General features: G+C 33.8%; 1 protein-coding gene across 1 annotated transcript in view; it reads left to right on the plus strand.

The window, feature by feature from the left end:
- The window catches only part of SLF1 (SMC5-SMC6 complex localization factor 1), a 74,488-nt gene that overhangs the window by 4,059 nt on the left and 58,130 nt on the right, over positions 1 to 12,299 (plus strand). Inside the window, exons 2-4 of the mRNA XM_025387615.1 lie at positions 5,162 to 5,275; positions 5,443 to 5,518; positions 6,883 to 7,123. Of these exons, the coding sequence (XP_025243400.1) occupies positions 5,162 to 5,275; positions 5,443 to 5,518; positions 6,883 to 7,123 (431 nt within the window). The remainder of the gene's footprint in view (positions 1 to 5,161; positions 5,276 to 5,442; positions 5,519 to 6,882; positions 7,124 to 12,299) is intronic.

Below are 12,299 nucleotides of genomic sequence, written 5' to 3' on the forward strand. Positions count from 1 at the left end.
TGAAGGAATTAGAGATGATTTTAATCTTTGTGTATACTTTGTAGTATTTTTCAAATTTTCTATAAGCGGATGTTAAAATTGAAAGGTCTGTAAGGTTATTTTGGGGGGAAAATTTTAGTTCTTAAATACAAATATATATTTATATATATAAATATATAAATCAAAGTTTTTTATTGTCTTAAATATTTATTTTAGCTAATGATACCATAAAATTTATTTCTAAGATTACTTCTCTTTTATAAGTGGGGCTGGTTTCTTTTATAACCAGCCCTATGTAACGTAGAGTAGGGAAAGGTTTATCCTTATTTTCCTTATAAAACCCTATTTATGCATCCCTGCCTCTCATTTTTGTAGCACCTTCCACTTTTTCCCAAGGGTTGTACCCTGCTCTTTCATCTTGCCTCTGAAACCACTTTTGTATTCATATCTGTATTCCTGTCTTTCCTTGTCTCTGAGCTCAATTTTCAACATGTTCTTCAAACATGTTCTAGCTATGTGTTACACTATAAAGAATTCAAAGGACCTAAAAGGCTAGTTTATAATAAATAGTGTTGTTAATTAAGATGAAGAGTCCTATAGGTTTTCTTTGCATTTTGGACTGGCATCAACTACAAAGGAATTTCAGGCATCAAGAATAGGCCCATGTGGGAGATATTTTGGGAAAGTCCATACCACAGAGACAGTTGCTTGCTATGCGTAAAGGCCAACTCTATTTACAGTCATTGTCTCCTTAGTTGTATTTTATTGTTCAAGGTAAGTAACTAATTTTTGTTAATTACTATAAGATGTTAATTATTACTACAGAAGGACATTTTCTCATAACTAAGAATGTCATATAATTTTAACTTTTTTGACAGTAAAGATAAAACTTTTAACTGTAAAAAGTCATGCTGTCTTTTTTGCTTTTTTTTCCCCTCCATTTTTTGGTGTTAGGACAGTATCTTCTGTATGAATGCTCCAAGGGACACCCCCCATTAGTTCTATAAAGATCTATAATTTTTCTAGAAATAACCACTGGTACCATTATGGTATATTGACTTTCCTTCTTGTGCTGGAAGACTTCTAGAAGTTAGCTCTTGATCCTCCCTACCCCAGACATATCACTTGCACTAAACTTGACTGTACTTTAAAGGATTTTTAATTGTCTGGGTTTGATATGTATTAAATCAATTATAGTGCTCTTTTTGGCTTCATTGACATATCAGGTTTATTGTATTCTTAATCCTGCAGGGTTAGAAAGAACCGTCAAACCATGAATTTTATAAATCAATCAATCAATGTATCTATACATGTTTATATTTATTCCTACATATACAGTTTTCCTGTGTAACTGCATGAATTAGATCCTATAATCCAAGTCATTCACTTGTCATATCATGTGCTGTTAAAAAGCATTACTAAATGTATTATAAACTCTCTTGTTTCAAGTAGATAATTTTATTGTAGAAAACTGTTATAAAACTGTGCTAGTTATTTTGGGCCATCACTGGGATTCCTGATTCTGTTAAAGTTTAGCTAATAGCTCAGTTTTTTTGATAAACTTGTGACTACAATATCCTGTATTCTGATTTGTTTTTAAACATATGCACAGTTTACGGATAATGTTTGAATCAGGAAATTCTATTTTTTCACCTTTGTTTCCTACTTCCCTTTCCTCTGCATGTTTAATTTCAGTTTCATATTTAATCATTTTCAAAGGAAATAAATTGCTTTAAAGGGGTTTCCTGATTTCTGCTATTACGCAGTTAGTCCTATTTTCATTTTACTATGGGCTCTTGTTTTGACAGAAAATGCTGTTAAATATACAAAGTGGGTTATTTCCATCGTATTTATTTTATTATAAAGACCATATGGTTTAAGATGAAAACTTTGCTTTACACACTAACTCCAGTAAATCCAAATAATTTAATAATTTATACATGAAACCAGAATACATTAAAATGTTACGTTGTTAATAATATTCAAATTGTAAAATAGCTGTTAACATGATCTGGAAACAGCAATGTAGGATATGTTTCCTTTATTTCTGTATAACTTAATTCTGAGAAAGCAGAATAATAAAATTTAAAGGACAAGCTTTAAATAAAACTCTTTTGGGTAACAGTGTTATAACAATTTTTTTACTATTTTTTGTATATTCTGATTACTTAACATTAGTTTTTATATGTCAGTTTTTAGAATAATCAGGCAAGATTTTAGATTTTTTAAAACCACTCAAACTTCTTTGGCAATATTCCTGAAATAGCCATTAAATAGCCCTTGAAACTCTAAAATACATTAAAAATATACAAGTAGTAGGAAAAGCATATGTGCCTGTAATCCCAGCTACTTGGGAGGCTGAGGCAGAGAACTGCTTGAACCCAGGAGGCAGAGGTTGCAGTGAGCCGAGACAGCGCCACTGCACTCTAGCCTGGGCAACAGAGTGAGACTCCGTCTCAAAAAAAAAAAAAAAAAAAAAAAAAAAAAAAAAGCCAGGCGTGGTGGCGGACGCCTGTAGTCCCAGCTACTCAGGAGGCTGAGGCAGGAGAATGGCGTGAACTGGGGAGGAGAACTTGCACTGAGCCGAGATTGTGCCATTGCACTCCAGCCTGGGCGACGGAGCGAGACTCCATCTCAAAAAAAAAAAAAAAAAAAAAAATTGGATGATTAATACAGTAAGGGGTTCCTTATACAAGAAGCTTAATTTATTTACTGATGAAACTGTTTCATGTATATGATTAATTTTTCATAAGAGACCAATCCCTAGTATGTGCACTTAAAAATTTTACACTGACTAGACCAAATCCCTGTAACTTTTTAATAAAAACATTTATTTCATTGGAGACCCTTATCTTTAAGGCACTTTCTTATGTTCTGTATCTGAGTTTTAGAAGGTTAAAGTACATTGTACCTCTTTGCCCCTTTTGCAGCCAGTTGAGAAATGCAAAAATCAGATAAATTGAGGTTGAAATATCAGCTTTTTTATTGAGTAAACGTTGTTTTGAAGATGATGGTTTTTGTTTTGTTTTGTTTTTCCCTCATCCTTCTGCAAGAAGGCAGTGGTTTTGATATGGAACCATAGTGTGCTTCTTAGTACATAGCCTCTGAATTGACTTACCCACACAGGCAGTGCAGGACTACTACTGGCAGCTCCTTAGGATGTGTCAGAAAGCATCGATATGGACCTTCTTTGCAAATCTGCAGATAGGCTGAGCAAAGCATATCCATTTAGTTGTCTCAAGGAGCTTCTCCAACGAAATGGGGAGTGATGAAGGGTAGAGAAAAACTAAGAGTGCAGTTACCCTAGCCAAACTTCCTCCTCTTCAAAACTCTAAGCAAGGAAATAAAAGTTCACTTCTGAGTAATGCTTTAAATTGTTTATATTGAGACTTACTTTCAATTTTTACTCTTAAATGAATCTCAACCTTTATATATGTTGTATTTATATGTCTTTAAAAGCAGACTTTTGTGAAGAATGTTTCTCACTTTACCAGTTGTGTGCTATTAGTTATGGGCTCAAATCATTACAGTTTTTGAAGTTTACTTGTAATTGTATTGAAAGAAGTCATGTTTCTTTGGTTGTTGAAAGTAGCTACTGTCGTTATTCTAGCTATGACATTAGTTAAATATTAATAATCCATAGCTATGATGACCAAATTGTTAGGGAAATGAAAAATTGCCCTGATTTCTCTAGTCCCTGCTTTCCTTGTCTGTGAAAAGATTGAGATTTTTCTCTAAGATGCTATCTAGATCTCCAGTTCAACCTCATGTAAACAAATAAAATTGTATTCTGATGAGAAATTCTATGAGTTATGTACTCCCTAAACACAAAGTACTTTTTGTGAACTACATTAAAATATGGATTCAGGGTCCCTATGAAAATAAACTTAGATTTAAAAAAAAGTGATTTTTCAGTTTACCTTGTAAATGATGAAATTAACATATATATAGCAAAGTTAAGAAATATAGATTGCAAATAGGATCCAGGATTATTATGTGTACACACTTTACTAAATTATTGGATATAAATGCTGTGAGACCATGAGTTCTATTCACTTCTCCGGTAACGTGTACATATTTAATATCTGTCCACAGAGGCTTTAAAGTCTTTGTGGAGTATAAAATCTGATTGTTTCATTGTCTGTAAGTTTCAAAAGCTCTTAGCGAACAACAGTAGTTTGTTTTTTTTTTTTTTTTTGAGATGGAGTTTCGCTCTTGTTGCCCAGGCTGTGTAGTGCAATGGTGCGATCTCAGCTCACCACTACCTCTGCCTCCTGGGTTCAAGTAATTCTCCCACCTCACCCTCCCGAGTAGCTGGGATTATAGGTATGTGCCACCATGCCAGGCTAATTTTGTATTTTTAATGGAGATGGGGTTTCACCATGTTGGCAGGCTAGTCTCAAACTCCCGACCTCAGGTGATCTGCCCGCCTTGGCCTCCCAAAGAAAGTGCTAGGATTATAGGCATGAGCCACCGCTCCCGGCCAACAATACTTTGTTTGTTTGTTTGTTTATTTTTGAGATGCAGTCTCACTGTGTCGCCCAGGCTGGAGTGCAGTTGTGTGATCTCATCTCATTGCAACCACTGCATCCCAGGTTCAATCGATTCTCCTGCCTCAGCCTCCTGAGTAGCAGGGATTAAAGGTACCTGCCACCACACCTGGCTAATTTTTATATTTTTAGTAGAGGTGGGGTTTCAACATGTTGGCCAGGCTGGTCTAGAATTCCTGACCTCGTGATCCGCCTGCCTTGGTCTCCGAAAGTGCTGGGATTACAGGTGTGAGGCACTGCACCCGTCCCAACAATACTTTTTAAATGAAGCTTGTATAACATTATTATGCCAATATTTGTATAACATTCTGTCATTTTCTGAGGAAGAATATTTATTCATCAATGTGTTTTAGTGTCAAGTAATGTATTAATCCAGACTTTCAATGTTCAAATCAGAAAGAAAAAAAAACCCTCACTTTTTTAAGGCCACATTTTGAGAAGATAACTTTTAAAACTAGTTTCTATTGTATGTAAGTAATTTTAACATTGTTTTAAGAGTTATGCCTAACGTCTTTAATTCATTATATGTTTAATAGTTTATTTTTAGTACTCATAGTTAAGAAAAAATAATGATGTCAACCCTGTGAATAATATCTTTAACATGTTATCTTCTGTACGTTTGTATTTGCTAGATGGAAGATGGTGCCCCAAAGCATATCATCCAAATGACAGGATTTAAGATGGAAGAAAAAGAAGCGCTAGTCAAATTACTTCTAAAACTAGATTGCACTTTTATTAAGAGTGAGGTAAGAAACTTAGCAAAATGTTCAAGGTATATTTGAAAAATAACTAGAATTAAAATGCTGGCCTAACAATGATAAAATGCCTTCTTGATATTGTAACAATAAGAAGAATGTGTTATAAAGGCAGTCTTACTTTAGTAACATTTCTTGATGTGGATTTTTCCCTCCAGAAATACAAAAATTGTACACATCTTATAGCTGAACGCCTATGTAAGAGTGAAAAATTTTTAGCAGCTTGTGCAGCAGGTAAGTTAACTGTCTTCCCCCAACTTTTGAAAACAATCTTCATGTTAAAGAAAAAGTATTTTATTCTCTGGAGAGATAGCGTATTTATATATCAAACCTCAATGTGTTTTTCTGATATTTTTTGAAAATATTTAATTTTTTTTTTTTGCTTATTCTTCTTCTGAGTAAAATTCTGTAGCACATGAAAAATGTATTAAATAGGCAAAAATATTTTCCTCAACAAGGATTTAGTGTGTTTTATATAAGACAAAAAAAATACATTAACTAAAAGACTGGCACAAAATGTCAAAATCTTAAGCTTTTGTTAAAGTCTCAGCTGTTTTCAGTCAAGTTTTCTTTCATCTGTCATTTGATACAGTCAGTGCTTTTGTTCTCTCTCTGCTGCTTCTTCTATCCATATTATGAAACAATGGTCATACTATTTTATTTTTCTAAGATATTAAATTCTATAGATCTAAATTAAGACTTAGTCTTCTCCTGTATCGTTTTGTAATTTATAGCTTTCTCTATTTTTATAGCTTTCTGTATTGTGATTGATCTAACATATCATTAGTCTACTGATTGCAAAAAAAAAAAAAAAAGCGTATGTAACTTGGGTGAATTTATCCTTTTTTAGATTAACTTACAAGGAAAACACTTGCATTCATTTTTAACTTTACAAATGAAAACATACATTGTCCATAGTGTTCAAAAAGATCATTGATGCCCAGATAAAGAAACTGTTGGTTGGGTGCGGAGGCTCATGCCTGTAATCCTAGCACTTTGGGAGGCCAAGGCAAAAGGATCACTTGTGCCCAGGAGTTTTAAGATCAGCCTGGGCAACGTAGCGAGATCTCATCTCTTAAAAAAAAAAAAGTTATAAAATGACCTGAAAAATTCCTTAACTCAATAAATTTGTTTTACAGAGTAATAATGCTGTGAACAATATTGGAAAAGCTGTTAGCATAGGAGGAAGAATATAAATCTAACCTAAAATAGTGAATAATGATAGTAATAATAATTCAAGTAATACCACATTTTATTTTGGATTTTAAAGCTTTAGATTTATGTTTAGAATTATAGAATTGTAATTTAGAATTATATTTAAATGAAACTATAATTATAACTAAGTTATAACTATGGAATTATATTTAGAATTACAATTATTTGTCATGGAAAAGATTACATACAGTGTTCAGTGATATTGTAAGCCTCTCACTATCAAAAAATTTCCCCAAAATGCATAGTTCAAAGATAATGTTAGCAGTGTCGCTTAAGAGTCTTATCTTGAAAAAGGTTGACTTTTATTTTATAATTGATCTTCGTTGTTTATCATTTATCAGAACCAAAATTCCTTTGTGACTGACAGCTCATTTGCTTTCTAGGAAAGTGGATACTAACCAAGGACTATATAATTCATAGTGCCAAAAGTGGCAGATGGCTTGATGAAACAACTTATGAATGGGGATATAAAATTGAAAAAGATTCCCGTTATTCACCTCAAATGCAATCTGCACCTAAAAGGTGGCGTGAAGAACTGAAACGCACTGGTGCTCCAGGAGCCTTCCACAGATGGAAAGTTGTCCTCCTTGTTAGAACTGATAAGCGAAGTGATTCTCTTATAAGGTAGGATGTGATTACATAAAAGCTAAAGCAATTCGCGAGAAAATAATTTTGATTTGTATGAGTACTTTCTGTATTTTTTTGCAATTATTAGCCCAAATGAGCCATGGTGATTTACTCCAATCTCCTAGGTAAGCCATTATGCTCTTTTAGACTTATGTGTCTTTCGTAGAACAAAATCTACTTTACAATATTGTTTTAGATTATTCTGGATATCTCTATTTTACTTTCCATGTTATTCCTTTCGACCAACTCAAGCAAAACAAAAAAGGAAAACTAATTGGGAGGTTTTTGTTTCTAGTTTTGAAGCACTTTTAGACTTGCTATTATCACAAAAGCATCATTCTGGGTTTATGTAATGCTGTCTTCATTATTCATACTGATTTCATCATAATTTTATTTCATTTTGTCCTTGGCATATTTTTGAAAGCTTTTTTATTGGGTAAACTGTATTCTAAGACTGCTGTTACTTTTTTTATGGCAAGAGGGTGGGGAGTGTTTTTGTCTCCGTTAGTTAAATGTAATTTATAATCAATAAAATGCACACGAATTAAGGGTATGTTTGATGAGTTTGGACAAATTGATGCACCCATGTTACCCTCACTATAATCAAGATCTGTTCCATGTACATTATCCTATAATGTTCTCTTGTGTCCTTGAACATTTAGTTCTGTACCACCAACACCGGGCAACCACTAATTTCCTTTTTATCACTATAGACTAGATTTGTCCTTTTTAAGAGGTCCTTATGAAGGGGATCATACTTAAATACTGCTTTGATACAGCTTCATTTGCCTAGCACAGTATTATTAAGGTTCATCCATTTTGTGTATGCCAACAGTTCATTCCTTTTTGTTGCTGAGTAGTAGTCTACTCTATGAATATGTTACAGTCTGTTTATTCACATATTGGTAGATATTTGGGATATTTTTTGTCTTTGCTAATATAAATTGAGCTGCTATGAACATTTGGGTACAAGTATTCATGTAGACATGTTTTTAGTTCTTTTGGGAAATATCTCAGAATGAATTTATACTATTTTAGATGGCAATTGTGTGTGTAACATTATAAGAAAATGCCAAACTGGCCAGGCATAGTGACTCAGGTCTGTAATCCTAGCACTTTGGGAGGCCAAGACAAGAGGAGATTACTTGACCCCAGAGTCTTAGATCAGCCTGGGCAACATGGCGAGACACTGTCTGTACAAAAAAATTTTTTTTTCTTTTTTTTTTTTTTTTTGGCAAATTAGCCAGGCTTGGTGATGCATGTCCTAGTCCTAGCCACTTGGGAGGCTGAGGTGGGAAGATAGCCTAGAGCCCAGGAGTTGGAGGCTGCACAGAGCTATGAACTGTTTTTCAAAGTAGTACCATTTTATATTCCCAGTAGTGGTGTATGAGAGTTCCAGTTGCTCTGCAGTTATTTGGGCACTATTACTGAAAATCAGTTGACTATGTATGTGTGGTCTATTTCTGGACTTCCTGTTTGGTTCCAGTGATCTCTATATCTAACTTATACCAACACTACACTGTTTTGATTACTGTATCTTTATAGTGAGTCTTGAAATTAGGTACTATGAGTTTCTTAATCTTTTTAAAAGTTGTTTTAGTGAATCTGGATTCTTTGTATTTCCATAGACATTTTTAGAATCACTGTCAGTTTCTGTGAAAATGCAAACTGGTATTTTGATTGGGATTGTATTTTATAGGTGAAATCTTAAAAATATTGAGTCTTCCTATTAGTGAACTATGTATCTCTCCACTTATTCTTTAATGTCTTATAGTTCTCATTATATAAATCTTGCACATATTTTATTAAATTTATTCCTAGGTATTTTGTGTTTTGGGGTGCTATTGTAGATTGCTCTTAAACTTTTTATCTGTGTCTTTTGAGATAATTTGCTTTTCTTCTTTATTTTCTTAATGTGTTGAATTATACTTGATTGATTCTTATTTGTGTATTTATTTATTTATTTATTTATTTATCTATTTTGAGACAGAATCTCGCTGCGTTGCCCAGGCTGGAGTGCAGTAATGCAATCTCAGCTCACTGCAAGCTCTACCTCCCGGGCCATTCTCCTGCCTCAGCGTCCTGAGTAGCTGGGACTACAGGCACCCGCCACCATGCCCGGCTTATTTTTTGTTTTTTTTAGTAGAAACGGGGTTTCACCGTGTTAGCCAGGATGGTCTCAATTTCCTGACCTCTTGATCCACCCACCTCTGCCTCCCAAAGTGCTGGGATTACAGGCGTGAGCCACTGTGCCCAGCCACTTGATTGATTCTTAAATGCTAAACCAAACTTGTATTCTTGAGATAAACTACTTCATCATGGTGTATTTTTTTCTGGTTCATTTTTAATAGTTTTCTGATTCTATCTGCAAGTTTTTTAAAATGATTTTTGTATCCTAAACCTGATAAATAAAATCTATGTAAATATCTAAACTTAATGTCATGTTTAATGGTGAAAGATGTTTTTCCTTATGATTGGTAACAAGGCAAGGATGCTGAATCTTACAGTTTCTGTTTAGACTTTACTAGATGTACTAGCCATTGCAATAAGCCAGAAAAAGAAATGAGGCATAAAATTGCAAAGAAAGAAAAATAATTGTCTTTATTTCCAAAGACATGGTTGTATGCTAAAGAATTTAACCAAGATACTAGAACTAGTGAATTTAGCAAGATCAAAAGACAGCAGATCACTGTATAAAATTTAATTGCATTCTTATGTACTAGCAAAGAACAATTGGAAGTGAAATTTCAATACTCATTTTGGTTTTATTAATTTTCTCTGTTATTTCTTATTTCATTGATTTCTGTCCTTGGTTTTATTATTTCCATCCTTGCTTTAGGCTTAATTTGCTTTGGTTGGTTTTTTGTTTTTGAGGTAAAAACTTGGATCACTGATTTTAGACCTATTTTTCTGTTAGTTGCCCCCAAACATTGCTTTATCTACATCACACAAATTTGTATCAATCGTGTTTGCTTTTTTATTAAGTTCAGAGTATTTTTAAATTTTCTTTTTTGTTTCTTCTTTGACCCATTGATTACTTACAAGTTTATTATTTAATTCCCAATTACTGATAAAATAACTTAATTTTCTAACTGTAATTTTGGATTAGTCATTACTTCTGTTAGTCCTATCAGCTTTTGCTTTACATATATTGAAGTCCTGTTATCAGTTGCATATGTATTTTGTCAATGGCCCTGATTTTGTAATTTTTATTTATATTTTCTATTACCTCAAATACTTGTCATTGTGTCCTTTGACCAACATTTCCCATTCCCCCACCTCCAGCCTTTGGTAACCACCATTCTGCTGTCTGCACCTATGTGTTCAACTTTTTTAGGTTCTATAAATCTAATTTTTTTTAGACTTTCACATATAAGTTAAAAATAGTATTTGTCTTTCTGTGCTGGGATTGTTCACTTAGCATAATGTCCTCCAGTTCATCCATGTTGTTGCAGATGATATAATTTCTCTTTCTAAAGTCTGTATAGTATTCTATTGTGTATATATACTACATTTTTTATTCATCCATTTATATACACTTTAGGTTGGTTTTATAACTTGACTATTGTGAATAATGCTGCAGTAAATATGGGAGTGCAGGTAGCTCTTTAACATACTGGTTTCAGATCCTTTTGGTATATACACAAATGTAGGATTGCTGGATTATATGGTAACTCTGTTTTTAGTTTTTTGAGGATCATTTATGCTGTTTTCCATAATGGCTGTTTTAATTTCCATTCCCAACAACTAGGGAATACCAGGGCTCCCTTTTCTCTATATCTTCACTAATAATCATCTTTTTGATAATAACCATTCTGAGAGAACTGAGATATAATTTTCATTTTCCTAATGATTAGTGATATAGAGCATTTAAAAATTTATCTGTTGGCCATTTGTTTATCTTGTTATGAGAAGTGTCTATTCAGATCCTTTGCCCATTTTTAATCAGGTTGTTTTCTTGTTATTGAGTTGAGTTCCTTGTATTTGGATATTAACCCTGTTTTACATGTATGGCTTTAAAATACTATCTCCCATTCCACAGATTGCCTCTTCATTCTGTTAAATGTTTCCTTTGCTGTGCAGAAGCTTTTTAATTTTATGTAACCTCACTTTTCTGTTTTCATTTTTGTTGGCTAAACTTTTGGAGTCAAATCCAAAAATTATTGCCCAGACCAATGTCCTATAGTTTATCCCCTGTGTTTTTTTCTAATAGTTTTGCAGTTTCAGGTATAAAGTTTACAGTTTTTCTTTCTTTTTTTTTTTTTTCTTTTTCTTTTTGAGACAGAGACTTGCTCTGTCGCCCAGGCTGGAGTGCAGTGGCCGGATCTCAGCTCACTGCAAGCTCCGCCTCCGGGGTTTACGCCATTCTCCTGCCTCAGCCTCCCGAGTAGCTGGGACTACAGGCGCCCGCCACCTCGCCCGGCTAGTTTTTTGTATTTTTTAGTAGAGACGGGGTTTCATCGTGTTAGCCAGGATGGTCTCAATCTCCTGACCTCGTGATCCGCCCATCTCGGCCTCCCAAAGTGCTGGGATTATAGTCTTGAGCCACGGCACCCAGCCAATGTTTACAGTTTTTCAATGTAAATTCTGTTTTGTCTTATAGGAGTGTAGCTAGTCCTGCTCTTTTGGTTTTCATTTACATGGAGTATCCTTTTCCATCCCTTCATTTTCACTCTGTGTGTCCTTAGAGGTGAAGTTAGTGTCCTGTAGGCAGCACATAGTTGGCTTTTTTTTTTTTTTTTTGCTTTTTCAATCTATTCAACCTGTCTATATCTTTTGTTTGGAGAAGTTAATCCATTTATGTTTGGGGTAATTATCAGTGGGTAAGGACTTAACTACTGCCATTTTGTAGTTTGTTTTCCAGTTTATTTGTATATACTGTGTTTCTTTGTATGTTTCTGTCTTCCATTTTGGTTTGATGGTTTTCTGTAGTGGTTTGCATTGATTCCCTTCTGCTTATGTTTTGTGTGTCTAGTAGAGATTTTCCTTTGTGGTTACCATGTAGTTATATAAAACATTTTATTCTTATAACACACTATGTTAAACTGATAACTTTGGTAACATATAATAATTCTACATGTTTACTCTCCCCCATTTTGTGTTTTGATGTCAAAATTTATATTATTTTCTAATTTGTATCCCCTGACGATTGTAGCTATGGTTGTTTTGATAG

The sequence above is a fragment of the Theropithecus gelada genome, chromosome 6 (genome assembly GCF_003255815.1).
Source record: "Theropithecus gelada isolate Dixy chromosome 6, Tgel_1.0, whole genome shotgun sequence".
Lineage (NCBI taxonomy): Eukaryota > Metazoa > Chordata > Mammalia > Primates > Cercopithecidae > Theropithecus > Theropithecus gelada.